At 59.9% G+C, this 17,230-nt stretch overlaps 1 protein-coding gene and 1 long non-coding RNA gene across 2 annotated transcripts; both read left to right on the top strand.

The window, feature by feature from the left end:
• Positions 1 to 2,256: 2,256 nt before the first annotated feature.
• UBALD2 (UBA like domain containing 2) lies at positions 2,257 to 7,320 on the top strand. Its single transcript, XM_054645222.2, has 3 exons — positions 2,257 to 2,486; positions 3,104 to 3,166; positions 6,172 to 7,320. The coding sequence occupies exons 1-3, from the start codon at positions 2,367 to 2,369 to the stop codon at positions 6,490 to 6,492; spliced, it is 504 nt and encodes a 167-aa protein (XP_054501197.1). The 5' UTR covers positions 2,257 to 2,366; the 3' UTR covers positions 6,493 to 7,320.
• Positions 7,321 to 12,825: 5,505 nt separating this feature from the next.
• Positions 12,826 to 15,964, top strand: LOC143695485 (uncharacterized). The gene is made up of 2 exons (XR_013184718.1): positions 12,826 to 14,464; positions 14,507 to 15,964. It is a non-coding gene; the product is annotated as an uncharacterized LOC143695485 (long non-coding RNA).
• The last annotated feature ends 1,266 nt before the right edge of the window (positions 15,965 to 17,230 follow it).

Genomic DNA, 17,230 nt, shown 5'->3' with positions numbered 1-17,230 from the left:
GCTTAATGCTACAACAGGAGGGTGTGCAGCCCACCCACAGCAGAAAAGGTTTGTCTTTACAGCCAGTCCACTCCCAGTTCCCCCAGCAGGAACCGGGGAAGCAGCAGCCCCTCTCCTCCTGGGCTGGCTCTGCTCTGTGCAGTGGGGAGGGGGTGACCCTTCCTTGGTGCCTGCCCAGGGCTCCACAGCTCCTGCCTGGGGAGGTGCTGGGGGCTCCCCGGCCTGCAGGGGTGACCCCCAGGGCAGCACATCTGGAAGAGCATCTCAGCATGGAGAGGTGACAGTGAATCCTACCCCAAAAAGGAATCATTTTGAAGAACTCAGTCCTGTTGATTTCTCCAAGTGTCACCAGCACTACTCTGTCACAGCTTTGGCTGCCAAGGGCCCATGAGCTGCATTCCCAAGGGTTTCCCAGGCAGGCCCTACCCCAGGCCAGCTGCTCCCAGCTTGAAGCCGTGCTGTGCCCATGGGTGGCTTTGGCAAGCAGGAGGTTCTGAGAGCTCGCCAAGGCTGCCTGCAGAGCCAGGTGGGTCTGGGATCCCTGCATGTGCAATTGCTCCTCTCACATCTCCACCTGCCTCCAGGCTGGTTTTGCTCCAAGAAGACAAAGCTACCAAAATCTTACTGGACAAGCAGGACCCTCCACACCCATCGCTGAACCCCAGTGGAGGGAACCCCCTGAATATCCCAGGAGGATTCCAGCCTGGGCATTGCTGGACTTCACTTTCATGGGACCAGCAGGACTCTGCAGAAGCCCCCCAGAGGCCCTCACTGCTGGGGCCAACCAGCTGCAGATGCAGCTTGGAGTTTCCACTGCTCTGCCTCCTCATTCCCTCTCCCCTGGCCAGCTGCTCACCACCACCACATCCAAACCTCCAGTGGCTCATCCCAGATCAACCTATTTTCACACCATGCATTTGCAAAGTCCTTTCTTTATTTGTTTGGGGTTTAAATGACAATTTTCCTTTTTTAATCAAAACTCTTCAAGGCACAAATTGCACAAGTCCCACTCAGATCACCCAAACCTGGTATGGGGAGAGCACACAAGGGGAGAGCTCATCCTTGCAGGCTGAGGCTGGAGCTCAGAGTCATCAGGATTTTAACCTTTAACAAAAAATCCCAATCCCCCCGTTCCCCCAAAGTGGGAGCTGCCCTGAGCCCCACAGCCTTTACATGGGAGGGGCATGGGGATGAAGAGGATGGGTCCCTGCCCCTGGCATCAGGTTAAGGTCCCATGGCCAGGGGAAACTGCTCCCAGAGGGGAGAGCCAAGGCAGGGGGTTAAGGGGGGATCCCCGGAGGGGGCAACAGGGTCCCCAGGAAGGAGGAGATGAGTGCTAGGAGAGCTTTGCTGAAGGAAGAGAGGAGCCCTGCTAAGGGAATGAGGGGTGAGCAGGGGGTTAAGGTGCAGCCCCTGCAGGAGTGGCCCTCCCAACACGGATATTCAGGGACGGGTGGAACCCCTCCCTCGCTGTGACCCCCCAACAGTGAATCCCCCTCTGCATGGCCCTCTCAATGAACCTCCCAAACGGAACCGCCATCAATAACCCCTAAACAGCTCCTCCCAATGAACTGACCCCCTCAATAACCCCTAAACAGCTCCTCCCAATGAACTGACCCCCTCCTCAATAACCCCCCAAACATCTCCCCTCAGTGACCTGATCCTCCCTCAATAACCCCTAAACAGCTCCCCTCAATGAACTCCCCCCAAACTGACCCCCCTCAATAACCCCCTAAGAGCTCCCCTCAATGAACTCCCCCCAAACTGAGGCCCCTAAGCAGCTCCTCCCAATGAGTGCCCCCCAAACCGAGCCCCCTTCAATAACCCCTAAGCAGCTCCTCCCAATGAACTGACCCCTTCAATAACCCCTAAGCAGCTCCTCCCAATGAACGGACCCCCCCAATAACCCCTAAGCAGCTCCTCTCAATGAATGCCCCCCAAACTGAGCCCCCGTCTATAAGCCCCAAACACCTCCCCTCAATGAGCGCCCCCAACCCGAGCCCCTCCTCAATGAACGTCCTCAATGAACGTGACGTCACCAACGCCTCACGATAAAACCCCCGCACAGCCAATCAGCGCCCGTTCTCCCTTTCTCCCTCCCGCCTGGTCCCGCCTGCGCCATCCCCAGCCAATCGCGGCGCCGCCTGCAGCCAAAACACAGGCGGTGGCCAATGGGGAGGCGCCGGGGCAGCTGGAAGGTTCGAAGCCGGCGGTGGGCGGGGCCGGCGGCGCGGCGGCGCCCAATCGTGGCGCGGGGGCGGGGCTGGCGGCGCCCCCCCCCGGTCCCCCCGGTGGAGCGCGGCGGGCGCGGCGGGCGCGGGGCGCTCCGGGCGGTGCGGGCCGGGCCGGGCCGGGGCCGCCCCGCCATGTCCGTCAACATGGAGGAGCTGCGGCACCAGGTGATGATCAACCAGTTCGTGCTGGCGGCGGGCTGCGCCGCCGACCAGGCCAAGCAGCTGCTGCAGGCGGCACACTGGCAGTTCGAGGTACGGGCCGGGCCGCCGGCGGCACGGATCGGGATAACCCACGCGAGAACCGGGACGCCCCAGGTCCCGATCCGCCGCCCGCCTGGCCGCAGAGCCGCGGGGCGGAAGGCGGTGGGGGTGGCGGCAGGCCTGTGCGGCCCCGGCCCCCCGACACGCGTGGCCGGTTCTGGGGGGGTCCTGCCCGCCCCCCCGGTACCCACGGCGGGGCGGGGGGCGCCTCGGCCCCGGGCTCCGCCGGGTCTATTTATACCCGGGCCGAAACCCGAGCTGCGGCCCAGCGGGCCGGCCCCTCCCTCGCGCTCCGGGCTGGGGATGGGGGCGCCGCGGGGACGGAGGCGGGGGTGTAAACACCGGGTCGGGGGTGTAAACACGGGGTTTGGGGTGTAAACACGGATTCTGGGGTGTCCCCTGGCCTGGGGAGCCCCCGAGCGAGCAGGGGACACGGTCTCCGGTGGGGCGGGTGAAGGGCAGCCCCTCGGCCTGGCGGGGTTGGGCACCCCCGGGGCGGTCCCGGGCGGTGGGAGCGGGCGGGGGGCTGCGGGGCGAGCTTTGGGGGGCCCGTGTTGTCCCTCCCCCTTTGTCTCGGGTGGGCTGGAGCTGACAGCTTGTCCCCACAGACAGCCCTCAGCGCCTTCTTCCAGGAGACCAACATTCCCAGCAGCCACCACCCCCCCCAGATGGTAAGTGGGACCCCTCCCTCACCCCTGCACCCCCATCCCCTCCCCAACGCCCCCAGCCCCCAAAACACCTTTAGACCCTTCCCAGCACCAACCAGCCCCCCATACTCCCCACCCCTACCAGCACCACCCTCCCCACGCCCCCCCAGAGGAGCCCCCCATGCCGAGGCCCCCGAGGGGGTGCAGCCCCCAGCCCGGAGCTGTCAGCTCCTGCCAGCCATATTGCTGGGCGCCCGCAGGAACACGCAGCCGGAGAATGTAAACACGAGCTAAAATGTCTGCCAGGAAATAGTTTGTCTCGGCGAGCATCGCGCTGCAACTTGGGCTCCCCGGGCCGGGGGGGCCACGTCTGGACCCCCCTTTCCCCCCACGCCGCTTGACCTTGGCCGAGGGCACATCCCCTTGGCCGGAGGGAGGAAGTTGTTCCCCTCCGGGTGTTTTGTTTTGTGTTTCTCGGGGGGTTTTCTTTCTTGTTTTCCCTCTCCTCCCCACCCCCCCCACCCCGCCATCCTCCAGTGTTGAGGGAACTGAGCGGTGCCGCGGGTCGGCGTTAAGGCGAATTTTCCCCCTTTTCTCGTTCCATCGTTCCCCCATCTCGTTCCATGCCAGCCGGCCCGGCATTGCCGGCAGCCAGCGCTCGGTTTCCCTCGGAGAAAGTCGCTTTGTCAGCCAGCTCCCAGTAAAAGCCCTTTTATTGCAGTTCCTCCCCAGCCCGCACGTTTCCGTGCTGCCCCGGGCACCTTGCGGGGTCTCCCGGTGGAAAAGCCGCGGTCCCGGAGGGAGAGGGGCCGGGGGAGCAGATCCAGGCCCTGCTGTTCTCACCCCAAAGCCTCATCGGGGCAGCTCCTGCCGGGCAGGATGCAAAGCAGGGCTGGTGAGCCCCATCCCCACACAGGGACCCCCCACCCAAAACAGGCACCCATTCCCCCCCAGAATGGAGCCACTCGGCTCTCCCCCTCCCCAGCAATGTTTTCATAACACCGTGTGCTCCACGTGGTTTCAAAATACCTTTTACCTTCTCTCCAGACCCTCCTGTTTTGGGGAATTTATTTGGTGTTTCCCTCCCCCTCCCCAGCACCCTGATTTGTGCAGTTTGAATGCCCCACATGGCTCAAGGCAGGCGTGAGATGAGGAGTTTGGTGCTGGCAGTTTCTATTTCTTTTTCAAGCGTCAGGGAACAAAGCTGTGAGTGTGGCTGTGGTTTGATGGGCAGGGGTTTGTCCCCATCATCCCCACCCTGAGCGGGGCTCCCCACACTCCCCAAGCCCCCACAGATTCCAGGCTGTGGGGCCAGGACTTGTCAGAGCTGTTTGGGGTGTCAGTGACCGACCCTCTGACAGCTCTCGTCAAGATGTGTTGGAGGAGGAAGGCAATAATTACATGGAAATTCTTATTTTTTAATTAATATTTCAAATTAATCTGGCAAACATCACCCCGGAAGCTCAGAGCTGTGTCCAGCATCATTCTAGGGCTGGCTGTTGTGGTGGTGGAGTTTTTCCAAAACAGGGCAAATTTAAGGTTTTGGGGGTTTGTTGATTTGTTGGGGCTTTTTTTCCAACAAATATCTTTTCAAATACTGCCACATGTATAGGCTAATTTAAAAAGCAAAGGCTGGGTTAGCACCCCTTGAAGCTGAGCTCTGAAATGAGTTCTGTGGAGGAATATCCCCAGTTAACTATGAACCTGTTCAGTGCCAGCCAGGCTGTGACTGCATTTTTGGGGTGCCCCAGCTCCACAGGCTGATGAGAGCCAGCTGCTGCTTCCCTCAGGCTGGAATTGCTCCCCAACTTCGGTGATCTGGGCCCCCCAGCAAGGGTCTGCTCCTCTGATCCCAGCATCGCTCAGGGTGCCTGGGATGGGGATGAGGAACAATCTCTAAGAGGGATTTAGGTGTTGGCCTGTGCTGGGGAGCAGCAGGGGCTGCTGAGCACCAGCCAGGGGCAAATCCTGGGGTAAGCCCCAGGAAGGGGGAGATGAAGCAGCTATTCCCCACCAGAAACATCTCAGTCCCCCATTGCTAATGCAGCAGACACTAACCAAGCCCCTTAACTGTGCTTGAAGTCCCCACAAACATCTGTCAGGAGCTGTGGCTCCAGGAGGGCAGCGGAGATTTGGGATGGATGTAACCAGAGGGGTGAAGTCTCCCTGTGCATGGACCCGTGCCCAGAGGCCCTTCCCTGTGTGTGCAGCCTGATGGGAGTTTGATTCACACCCCTGTCCCCCTTTTAGCCCCTCCCCAGTGCTCAGTTCAGCCCGTTCTCTGCTGGTTTGGGGTCCCTGTGCCAGCCCCTGAGCAGGGCTGGGTCCTCCCTGGTGGATTTTTCCTCTGCTGGAAAAGGGACGGATCCATCACTGTCGGGGTGCTAAATTTAGCTGGGTACCAAGAAGGCAGGGCCTGTACCAGGAACTGGGGGGGCCCTGCTTGCCTTTTGCTCTCTCTGCCATAATGGGGTGTGAAGGGGAGCGGGTGAGGAACCTGGGGGAAAGGGGGTCCTGTGGGGTCAGGTGGGACCCCAGCACCCTCCCTACCCTCCGTACTGGACCCCTTTGTGCCAGCCCTGTTTGTGCTGCTCCCAAACCCTCCTCATCTGGGGTGGTCCAAATGTCCTTCCCAGACTGGCTGGAGCCTCTCCCCAGGCACCCCACATCTTTGGGGAGCCACGCAGACCCCTGGGTGTGGATGTGAAAGGGGGTCCTGTGGGGCCAGGTGGGACCCCAGCACCCTCCCTACCCTCCATACTGTGCCAGCCCTGTTTGTGCTGCTCCCCAAACCCACCTCATCCGTGGGCTTTGAGCATTTGGGATGGTCCAAATGTCCTTCCCAGACTGGCTGGAGCCTCCCCCTGGGCACCCAACACCACGCAGACCCCTGGGTGTGGATGTGGAGGGGCTCCAGCTGCGGGATACAGGCGGGATCCCCAGCCATGGGTCTGGCTGCCATGGGTGGGTTGGGACCCCCAAAAACGCCCGTGGGTGAGCTGACAGCCCCGTTGTCCTGTGCCCTGCAGATGTGCACCCCCAGCAACACGCCGGCCACGCCGCCCAACTTCCCGGACGCGCTGGCCATGTTCTCCAAGCTGCGCACCTCGGAGAGCCTGCAGAGCAGCAACAGCCCCATCACCTCCATGGCCTGCTCCCCCCCGGGCAGCTTCAGCCCCTTCTGGGCCTCCTCGCCCCCCAGCCACCAGCCCTCCTGGCTGCCCCCGTCCTCGCCCACCGCCCACGGCCTCCACCACCACCTGCACCACCCGCAGCCCTCCTGGCCGCCCACCCCCCCGGCCCCTGCCCCCCCACAGAAAGCCGTGGCCACCATGGATGGGCAGAGATAAGGCTGGGGCTGCCGGGGGGCTGGGGGGGTCAGGGGGGGCCGGGCCGGGGCGTTGGGGGCAGGGGCTCGCCGAGAAACGCACTGGAATAATTTTCTAGGTTTTATTATTATTTTTAGGGGGGGGAGCACATGCTGCCAGGGGGGGCACTGACCTGTGAGAGCCTCTGGCTGCTCTCTACTCCCCTCCCCTTTTTTTAAAAAAAATATATAACTATAATATATAAATATATCTAATGTATATAGATCCAGAGAGAAGGAGCAGCAGCGTGGAGGCAGCTGCTGGGTGTCTGGGGGTTTTTCCTGTGGCTCTATCCCCCCCCAGCATCTCTACATCAGGGCAGGAGAGGGAAAGGGAGGACGGGAATAACAAAAACAAATGGATGGAGGTGGCTGTTGGCACCCTAGATCGTAGCCACACGGACATGGAGCCATGGACTCCCTCCCCAGCTCTGGCTTCCCTGGGCACTTGTTGCAGTGCCCAGAGCAACAGCAGCTCTCTGGCTCTCGAAATTCAGCCCGGCTTCTTGCACAGACCCCCCCCTGGACCTGCCCCCAACCCCATCCTCGCTCCCTCAGCACCCCCAGGGCCTGGGGGTTTATCAAAGTGATGTCCCCCTGTCCCTGTGACCGCCCTACGTGGTGCTTCCCCAGGCAGGGGGGAGCTGGGGGTTTTTTAGTTTTCAAATCAATGTTGCTTAAAAAAAAACAGACAGAAAAACAAACCAAAAAAAAAAAAAAAAAGATAAAAAAGACCCAGCAAAAACAGGTTGAAGGTTTTTTATTAATTTAAAAAATAATAAAAATTAAAAAAAAAAAATCACTTTTTTAACACCAGCTGTCCCTGCCTTTTCTCTGTGCTGGGAAGGTGCCCCTGGCAGGGCACTAAGAATGGGGGTGACTCCTCTGTGAGGCAGTGTCACCAGTGGGGACTGAGTGTGTGCTGTGCCTCCACAAGCCACCACTGCTGTCCCCAAAGGGGGGGATCAGGGGGAAGGGGAGACCCAGGGCCGTGGGGGTGCTGTGCCAGCACAGTGAGGAGCCCCCATGTGCCAGGGGGTGCAGCTGCCACCCCTGTCTGTCCCCTCACAAAATCCCATAGCTTGCAAAAGCCCCCCAACAACCTGGGCCCCCCAACCCCATCACCCAGCCAGGGATGAGCCCCCTCCAGGCCTCAGCGCTGTGGGGACACTTGGGGCGGGGATCTGAGTGTCCCCCTCTGCAGAAGGGTCACCAGGCCCGTGGCCACTGCATTCACACACCAAACAGGTGGGGTAAAACCCCAAAAATGGGAGCACAGCGGCTCTGGAAATGTCAGGAATGACAGGGAGGCTCAAGGCACAGCCCAAAGCTTTCTGCAGGGATGGGGAGGTGCCCAGGATGGCACAAACTCCAAGGAGAAAAGGCAAAAAAATCCATCTGGGGCTCCTTACCTGCTCCAAAGATCACCCAGGGCTGGGGGTGTGTTCAGGGGGTGCAGGGGGCTGGGGGTGTTCACAGGGTGCACCTGGATCCTGGGGCAGCAAAAGGGGCAGGAGGATGATGAGCACCAAAGAGGAGACCCCAGCTGGGCCATGTCCTGCAAATGCAATCGGTCCCAAAGGTGTTTTCAGGCCCCCCAAGCTCAGCCAGGAGTGCAGGATGGTTTTGTTGGCTCTGCTGTGGTGCCCAGGGGCTTGCTCAGAGTGTTCCCAGTTTTCCTACAGGAGGTGGCACTGGGGAGATCCCAGATCCAGCTGTGTCCACCTCAGTACCCCCCAGAGCCGGTTTTGAGCACCTGGTTTTCCCCTGAAAAGCCAAACCCAGCAGGGAAAACAACAGGGAGCTGACAGGGATGGAGGCTGTCCCTGTGGGGGGAAAGGTTTGGGGACATCCACCAGGAGGGCAGGGCAGCCCCCAGGGGATGCCCCCCATAAGCTCTGGGTTCCCCCGAGGTTCCAGTGGGGTTCCCCTCGGGGTTTCTCACCCTCCCACTCACCCCAGAGGTGCCACCGCCTTTGTGTCCCCCCGGAAGTGTCACTGCCTGTGTGTGGAGGGGACATCCCCACCCCCTGTGCACGCAGCCGTGTGTCCCCAGCTGTGACACCCCTCGGTGCCCCCGGGGGCTCCAGGGTCGGGGTTTCCCTGCCCGGTATCTCAGCACACACCGGGCAGGATGGCACAGGGGGCGGGGAGAAGCAGCCCCAAGCCTTGGGGTGGCACCAGGGGAAGGAGGGGACGTGTCCCTCTGCTGCTGGTTGGAGGTGGGAGCAGAGGGGTCTGTGCCTTGGGTCAGTGGCAGCGCTGTGAGGGAGGAGGCGCGGCAGAGGGGGTTTCTTCGCTCGGAGGGGAGGAAGGCAGCTCAGCCATGCTCGTCCCAGCGGCTTGGGCTGGGATTTGCTTTTGGCATCAAACTGTTCTGCTGCTGCCCTTCCCGCTGAGGTCCCCATTTCCCCCTTCTCCAGCAGCAAATGAGCTCCTCCTCCTCCTCCTGCTGCTGTCCCCCTTTTGGGGGTCCCCTGGCAGGGCACAAGTGGGGCCCAAGTCGGGCCAGGGTTTGCACGACACCAGGGGGCTGACACAGAGCCTGGGTCCCACAGGGGCTGTTTGCAGGACAGAGGATGCTGCCAACCCCTCCTTGTGCACGAGGGGCAGATCCTGCTGCACTCGGGAGGCACAGGCTGTTGGTTACCCTTTATTTCTGCAGGCTGGCGTTGCTTGCTCATTCCGGGAGAATCCGGCCCCGGTACACGACTCCATCCTTGCCCATCAGTTCGTACGTGCCGGGCTGGGAAGGAGGGGATGGGCTGGCTCTGCCACACTGGGCTGCATTCAGTATCCCCAAGCCAGCCTCCCCACCCAGCTCCTCCCGGGGAAACCGAGGCACAGATGCTCCCCCAAGCGCTCAGCATCACTCTCCCAGCCTCGGTGTCCCGTGTGTGTCCCCTCCTTCCCCATCCCTACCAGGTTGGGGTCCGGAAGGAGGGGCTCCATGCGCTGCACGGGGCTGACGCTGGTGTGTTTGCCCCCGGAGTACATCGGTGATCGGCGGGAATAGCCCTCGGCTGCCTCGTCCCTGTGGGACAGGGCACGGGGGCCTCAGTGCCCGGCGCCCTGGCACCCTGTGCTTCAACCTGCCGTGCCAGGGAGGGGTGCAGGGGGTGCTCCCCCTCCTCCAGCTGCTCCAGCTGATGCCTGGGGCTGTTCCTCCACAGGTGAAGGACCTTGCACTTGCCTTTGTTGAACTTTGAAGTGTTCCTCCCCAGCCAGCTGAGCCCTGCCCACCCAGCCCTGCAGGGTCTGCCCTTTCCCCACAGCCCCAAGAGCTGCCCACGGCATGACAGGTCCTGGAGCCCTTTGCAGGGGACACCAGGAGGCAGGAGCAGGGCCTGTCCCAGCTCCAGGGCTTGATTCTGAGAACTCCTTTCACAGGAAGCACCAAGCCCCCACCAAGCCTGAGCTGAGGCTGACACCAGGCACAACTCATCCCATGTGGCTTCAGGGCCTGACAGGACAGCACAGGGGGCTGCAAAACCCCTCAGACCTGGGGCAAGCCCAGCTGGGCCTCTGCAGCTCCTCTCTGCTTGGGCACCTCCAGCCCCTTCCACCCACCCAGGGAAGGGCTCTGCTTGCTGGGCCAGGGCTCCCCAGGGGCCAGGGGAGGGTCCCCGTGTCCCTACCTCTGCTCCTGCCTGCGGAGGCGGGGCAGGCGCATGGAGAGCCCGGGGGATGCCGGCGGCGTGGACGGGAGGAACCCAGAGCGTCTGGGAGGGTGACAGGGGACACAGGTGGGTGACAGGGGCCACACGAGCCAGCCCTGACACTGCAGGGCACGGCCAGCACCCATCTGCCCCTGTCCCAGCCCCGATGCACCGGTGCTGGTGCCACTCACTGTGCAGACATCTTCACCAGCGGGTCACAAGGTGCGTACTCGGAAGAGGGAACCCTCAGGAGCATCCTAGAGCAGGGAGAGAAGGGCTGGGCCAGGCACTGCAGGGAGTTCCAGCATTTTCAGGGGAATCATGGGGTGCTGAGCCTGAATTCTCCACCACCACCACAGCACAGTCCAACCCACTGGCTGGTTGCAAAATAAAGAGGGTGTGAAGGGGGAAATGGGCGATTTGTGGAGTCCCACCTGGGACAAAGCTCCAGCTCATATTGGACAATGGTGAATCCATAGAGGGAAGCTCCCAAAACCCACTGCTATGGGAATGGCTCCCAGGGGCAACCCAGTCCCATGGAACTGGGGCAGGTGGCAAGGTCAAAGGAGGGGGTTCCTGTACCCCCTGTTGGGGTGGGATGCTCCCAGCCTGGGACACGCTCACCTCAGTCCCACTGGTGTCTCCAAAACAGGGTGGCTGCTCATGGCTGCCCAGGCCCCACAGGGATGGATGGGAGGTGGAGGGCTCAGACTCCCACATCCCAACCAGCCCTCACACCTTTGTCCTCTCTTGGTCAGCACCCAGAACCCCCCAGTGCCCTGCCAGGAGGGTGGGTCATGACCTGGCTCTGGCGCTGCGCATCCCAGCCCTGCCAGGGGACAAGCCACTGTCCCCCACACTTGTCACTAAAGCCTTTGCACCTACAGGCCAGCTTCAGCTGGGTATGCCTCCATCCTGAAGCCGCCTTCTCCACGAGCCTCCTTGGGTGTTGGGAGCCTACTGCCAGTGGGAAGAAACCCTCATCAGCATCCCCATGGTTCCATCAGTGGATAAATGGATCCCACACCAGGGACCATATGGGCCCAGCCAGAGGGAACAGGGCCAGAGCTGTCCCCAAAGCCATTGCTGTCCCTGTGGCACTCGCCTGCTGGTCCCAGCCACGCTCTCAGCTGGCACCCAGAGGTCCTGGGATCCTGGGTGGCCTCGGACTGACTGCACCCTCTGGACTGGGACATGGCTGCCAGGGGCCCTTGGATGCGTTTCTGAGGTGGTGCCATCTGAACTCTTTGTCTGAGCACGGGGAGGAGCCTGAGCAAGCAGAGCAGTGTTTCAGCCCCAGCTCTTGTCCCCAGAACTCCACCCCTTTCCCTCAAGGAAGCCCCTGTGCCACTGAGAGCTTGGTCTTAAACCAGACCTTGGTCTAAGGGCAGCAAGATGGGGGTGCAGACCCCTAAGGAGGGGGAGCACCCACGGGGTTGGGAAGAGCCTTTACCTTGGAGATGCCCATCTTGGTCTCTTCTTCCTTGATCTCTCCTGTGCTGGTCATCTCAGGGGGACTGTCCAGGGAGCTGGGAAGAGCCTCTACCTCAGAGATGTCTATCTCCATCTCTTCCTTCTTGATCTGTTCCATGTCCTTCTGGTCCATGTCATCCTGTCCCATGTCATCCTGTCCCATGTCAGTCCCTCCTCTGTCACTCCATCTCACACTCTTCCCCACGCCCCTCTGTCCCATGTCACTCTGTCCTGCATCGCTCCGTTGCACACTTCGCCTCATGTCCTTCTGTCCCATGTCCTTCTGTCCCATGTCATCCTGTCCCACGTCCATCCGTCCTCTGCTGCTCCATGGCAGCCCCCTTCCCATGTCCTTCTGTTCCGTGTCACTCTGCCCTGTGTCCCCCCATTGCACATTTCGCCTCATGTCCTTCTGTGCCACGCCCCTCCGTGCCATGGCAGCCCGTGCCCTGCTCTGTGCCGTGTCACTCTGTGCCGTGTCACTTTCCCCAATGGAGAGCACATCACTGCTGGCAGCCTCGTCCTTCTCTTTGCCCTCTGTCTTGCCACTGGGGCTGGCAGGCTGGCTCTCCCCTCGCTTCGGTGTCTTGGGCCTTTCCACGAGGGGAACTGGAAGGAGAAACCAGAGGGAGCTGCCCAGGGTCAGGGAAGGCAGGGGGAGCATGGCTGGGGGACAGGCCAGCAGTCTGCAGCCCCCCTGTGCCCTCCCCCCCTCGGGCTCCCCCCCAGCTGTGCCCAGAGGTACTTTCATTGCCGATGACAATCAGCTCTAGGTCCTCCTCCGAGTCCGGGAGCTGCTGGCCAGACTTCTTGTCTCGGGAGCTGGGTCCGCCCAGCATTTCCTTCATGGCAGACTGGGAAGGACAGGATGGGCTGGCTACCACACTGGGCTGCCTTCAGGATCCCCAAGCCAGCCTCCCAACCCAGCTCTTCCTGGGGAAACTGAGGCACAGATCCCCCTGGATGCTCAGCATCAGCCTCCCAGCCTTGGTTCCCTTTCAGTGTCTCCTCTTGGAGACATCAAAAAAATCATTGCCTTCTCCACTTCAAGCCAACTAGGACTAATAATAGTTACAATTGGACTAAACCTCCCCAAACTAGCCTTCCTTCACATCTCAACCCATGCATTCATTCTTCAAACCCATGCTCTTCCTATTTTCAGGCTCCATCATTCACAGCCTAAATGGTGAACGAGATATCCGAAAAATAGGAGGACTCCAAAACAACCCCAGCAGCCTCAGCCTTTCCCCAGGACAGAGCTGCCCCAGTCCCCAGAGCATCTTTGTGGCCCTCCACAGGACCCGCTCCAGGAGCTCCGGGTCTCCCATCTTGAGGAGCCCAGAACTGGACACTGCTCCAGGGGAGGCCTGGCCAGGGCTGAGCAGAGGGGCAGCATCACCCCCTGACCTGCTGGAAATGCTCTCCTAACGCACCCTGGGACACCAGTGCCCTCCTCGTGCCCAGTGCTGCTCATGGACAGCTCCTTGGCCACCAGGAGCCCCAGCTCCTTCCCCACAGAGCTGCTTCTCCAGCCGCTCAGTCCCGGCCTGCGCTAGTGCCTGGGGCTGTTCCTCCGCAGGTGAAGGACCCTGCACTTGCCTGTGCTGAACTTCAAAATGTTCCTCCCCAGCCAGTTTAGCCTTTGGGCACCTCCATGACCCTTTGGGCACCTCCAGGACCATGGTTTTCACAGCCATCCCAGAGGATCAGCAAACACCTGACTAATGCCATCCAATACAACAGCAAGGCATTCTTGCCTCCAGCAATGAGACTCAGTATCCCAGCCCTGTGACATCCCTCTGCTGTCCCCCAGTCTCAGCCACCACTCCAGAGAGCCCTGGAGGTTGGGAGCCATGGTCCTCCCTGATGCTGAGCAAGGAGGAGCTGTGGTGTGATGCCAACACAGCCTGGCCATACCCAGGGAGGTACCAGCTCTGGCTCTTTCTCCCACCACCCTGAACATGGCCCTTTTCTGAGCAGAAAACAAGCTGGGAGCACATGTTAGTGTTAGCCACTGAGGAGCTGCCCTGGCTCAGCCTATGCCAGGTCCTTCCCCTGGTGGGATGCACAGGGAAGAGGAGTCCTGAGCAACCTCGGCAGAGGTGCTGGGGTACAGAGGGCAGGAGGTGCAGAGGGCTGTGATCCCACTCCACCTGCCAGACCCTGACCTCCTCTTCCTCCTGCTTCTGCTTTCCTGCCCACCAGGATGTCCTCCAGCATGCCCCAGCACTCCATGTTTCTCCCCTCCTCTGGGGCTGGGGAGAGCATCAGCCTCTTCTCCAGATTTTATTTTGGGAAGGACGGCATCAGAGCCAGCTGTGTAACTGGGGGCAGGATGGATCCAGAGGTGTCCCCCCACCCCCCACCCCCCCTCCAGAACATCTGGGGACCATGTCCTGATGAGAGGGTACCCTGCCCTGGCTGTGCTCAAGGACATACCATGAGAGACTCCCACATCTGGTTACGGAGCTCATCCATCATGCTCTGGAATTGTTCCTGGAGCAGGGCAAGGACAGGGACAGGAGTCAGAACACAGGAGCAGGATTCAAAAGGGACATTTGCAAATTAACTTGGACACCAGACAGAGGGATCCTGGACAGGGCTATGCCAAGAGGCTGTGGCTGTATTGCCCAGGTGGACCTTTGTCTCCTCACCCTCCCTGGACGCAGGTTACTGTTTTTTGATGTCTGTTTACTTCACAAATGCCTCAGCAGCCCTGTCTGAGGGAGGAAGTGACCTCTACCACCAGCCTGACCTGCGGGCAGTGGTGCCCTTCTGTCCTCCCTGGAGCTGTGCTGGCAGATGGAAAGTGGGGGGCTCCAGGTGGGTTGGGATGAGCTCCAGGGGGGTTGGGATGAGCTCCAGGGGGGTTGGCATGAGCACCCACGTTCTGCTCTCAGGACACCCTTCCCTCTCATCCCTCCTGGTGCCCTTCACACTGGGAGCCTCCAGGGGCTGCAGGGCAGCACAGTGAGGGGCAGCTCAAGGGGGCACCAGTAGCAGCTCACCATGTTAAAGTTCTGTAGCATATACTGCATGTCCTCTGCCATCTGTGACTGCTCCAGCTTCACCACATTGATCTCCTCACGGAGCTCCTGGCACAGAGCCCTGACCTAGGAGAGGAGGATGGTGGGGTGAGCCCAGGGCAGGGTCCCTGGGTGCTTTGCACCCACCACGGTCTGCACAGAGCCAGGGCCAGTTCAGGGCCTGCCCTGGGCAGTGCTTGGCCTTCAGCACATCCTCAGCAGCAGCTCCCCAGCAGCATGAGGGGGTTCAGACAGGAGGAGGTGGCTTGGGGGAAGCACCTGGGGCTGGGAAGAGCCTCTACCTCAGCGATTTCTTTTTCATTGGCTTCCACTCTCTCCTTTAAGTCCTTAAGGAAAGCAAAAGGGCTTTCCTCAGCCCCCTCCAGGGGTTCCCCGTTCTCCTGGACAAGCAGATCCCGCAGGCCCAGGTGCAGAAGCAATGCATTCAGGAGGTTGTGCAGCTGCTCAAAGTCAACGGCTCCAGCTCTCGATGACCCGAGGGCAATTTCCAGCATCTGGCCCAGAGTGAACGTTGCCATTGCTGCTGGTGTGTCCAAAAGCACAGAACTGCCAGGAACAGGAGGAGCCTCTTGTGCTGTTGCTCCAGAGAGGAACAGGCAGGGTGGGAGGTGGTAGGAGGTGGTAGAAGGAGGAGAAGGAAGAGGAAGAGGGGCACAGCCAACAGGTTCCTTCCTCTTCGGTCTCCTCCTTGTTCCAGGGCCTGTGCCACTTGAGTCCCTCTTTGCAGTGTCCCCCTGCCCTGGCAAAGAGTGCCCATTGTTACACAGCAATGGCTGGGCCCTGTGTGGAATGTCCCCATTGTCCCCTGCTGCTGCTGATGTCCTGGTTCCAGCAACCAACAGGACCTGCAGGGACCATGTGCCACAACACCTCCAGCCTTATCCTTTCAGTCCCAAAATGACTCCAAGGACAGCTCACATTGGGCAGGTGGTGTCACAGACACATTTTATGAAAAATCCTTTCGCTAGGATTTTTTCTCCTGAGAAGCTGAGAGGCCTCAGAAATGAAATGTAAACAATGATTATCTGCTGCTGTGGAATGCACCAGGTGCATCTGTGATTGGTCTCATGTGATTGTTTTTAATTAATGGTCAATCACAGTCCAGCTGTCTCGGACTCTCTGGTCAGTCACAAGATTTTATTATCATTCCTTTCTATTCCTTTCTAGCCTTCTGATGAAACAATTTCTTCTATTATTTTAGTATAGTTTTAATATATAATTTTCTTTTAACATAATATATATAATAAAATAATAAATCAGCTTTCTGAAATGTGGAGTCAAGATTCTCATGTCTTCCCTCATCCTGGGACCCCTGAGAACACCATCACACAGGTGGTGCCCCAGGAGCCACTCTCAGGTGTGGCTGTGCCCTGTGGAGAGGGGATCCATGTTCTCACACAGCCTGGAACATTCCAGAACACTCCAGGAGGAGACCAGCCCCAGAGAGGAAGCACCTCCAGTCATTCATTTTTGAGGTCTCAAAAGAATGAGAGTTCCCCTTCTCCCTTAGATGTGGGAAGGGTGGAAAGCTGCTGCTGACTCCATCAATTAATGGATTTTCAGCACCTCACTCCAAAGCAAAGAGCCATACAAGTAGGGAAAAGCAGATAAACACAATCCTCCAGACAAGCCTAGGAAGTGAAGGACTCAAACACTGGGAAAAATCTTTGAACCAGAGCGATCCATCAGACAAATCCTTACAAAAACCATCAGCTAGAAATTCCCTTTTAAAAATGCAGGTTTGACCACCAGGCAGTGGGATCACTGACATCTCCCTGCTCTGGAAAACTCAGGAGCTTTGAGCACAGGAGGGCTGGGTGAGCTCCTGGGGGGATCCTGGCTCCTGGGCCAGGCAATGCAGGGAGCTCTGGCATTTTCAGGGGAATTGTGGGGCTGAGCCTGGTTTCTCCACCACCACTCCAGCACATCCCACCCACTGGCTGGCTACACAATAAAGGAGGTTTCATGGGGGAAATGGGCTATTTGCAGTTTCCAGCTTGTATTAGACAATGGTGAATCCACAGAGGGAACCTCCCAAAACCTACTGATGTGGGAATTCCTTCAGGGGCATCCCCAGCAGCCCATCCCATGGCAATTGGGGCTGGTGGCAAGGCCAAAATGGGGCTGGGTGTGCTGTGGGAGCTGGGGGGTCTCCATGGGGTGAGCAGCTTTTGTCTTTGGGTTCTCAGGGGGTACTTGAGTTTCACTCCATGAGCCAGGGGCTTGAAGAAGGGGCACAGGCTGAGGGGCCCCAGGTCTGCCCTTGCTGCTGCATTTTTGCCCATCAACTTCTCACCCTTTGCCTGCTCTTCCCAGGAGGGCAGCAGAGCCCAGGCTGGCCCTGCCAAGCCCCCACTTTGACCATGGCTACCCCAGAGGGGACAAGCCCAGAGCTGGGGATGGAGGCTTTGGGAGCACAGCTGTGCCCAGGAGCAGCAAGGGGACTCCAGGGACAGCCTGGCTCCCTGGGGAGGTGGGGAGGGACACAGAGAGGACCAGTGACCCTTGGCAAGTGGGCAGGTGCTCTCTGGGGTCAGATGGA

This window comes from Agelaius phoeniceus, chromosome 19 (genome assembly GCF_051311805.1).
Source record: "Agelaius phoeniceus isolate bAgePho1 chromosome 19, bAgePho1.hap1, whole genome shotgun sequence".
In the NCBI taxonomy this organism is placed as follows: domain Eukaryota; kingdom Metazoa; phylum Chordata; class Aves; order Passeriformes; family Icteridae; genus Agelaius; species Agelaius phoeniceus.
The sequence above is the reverse complement of the archived record's forward strand: the minus strand, read 5'-3'. Positions and strand labels throughout refer to the sequence as shown.

What these genes read in the sequence shown, in the direction of transcription:
- UBALD2 (XM_054645222.2), top strand. Translation starts at nt 2,367, where the DNA reads ATGTCCGTCAACATGGAGGAGCTGCGGCACCAGGTGATGATCAACCAG. An exon ending in CGGCACACTGGCAGTTCGAG is followed by an intron (nt 2,487 to 3,103) that starts GTACGGGCCGGG and finishes TTGTCCCCACAG; the next exon opens with ACAGCCCTCAGCGCCTTCTT. An exon ending in GCCACCACCCCCCCCAGATG is followed by an intron (nt 3,167 to 6,171) that starts GTAAGTGGGACC and finishes TGTGCCCTGCAG; the next exon opens with ATGTGCACCCCCAGCAACAC.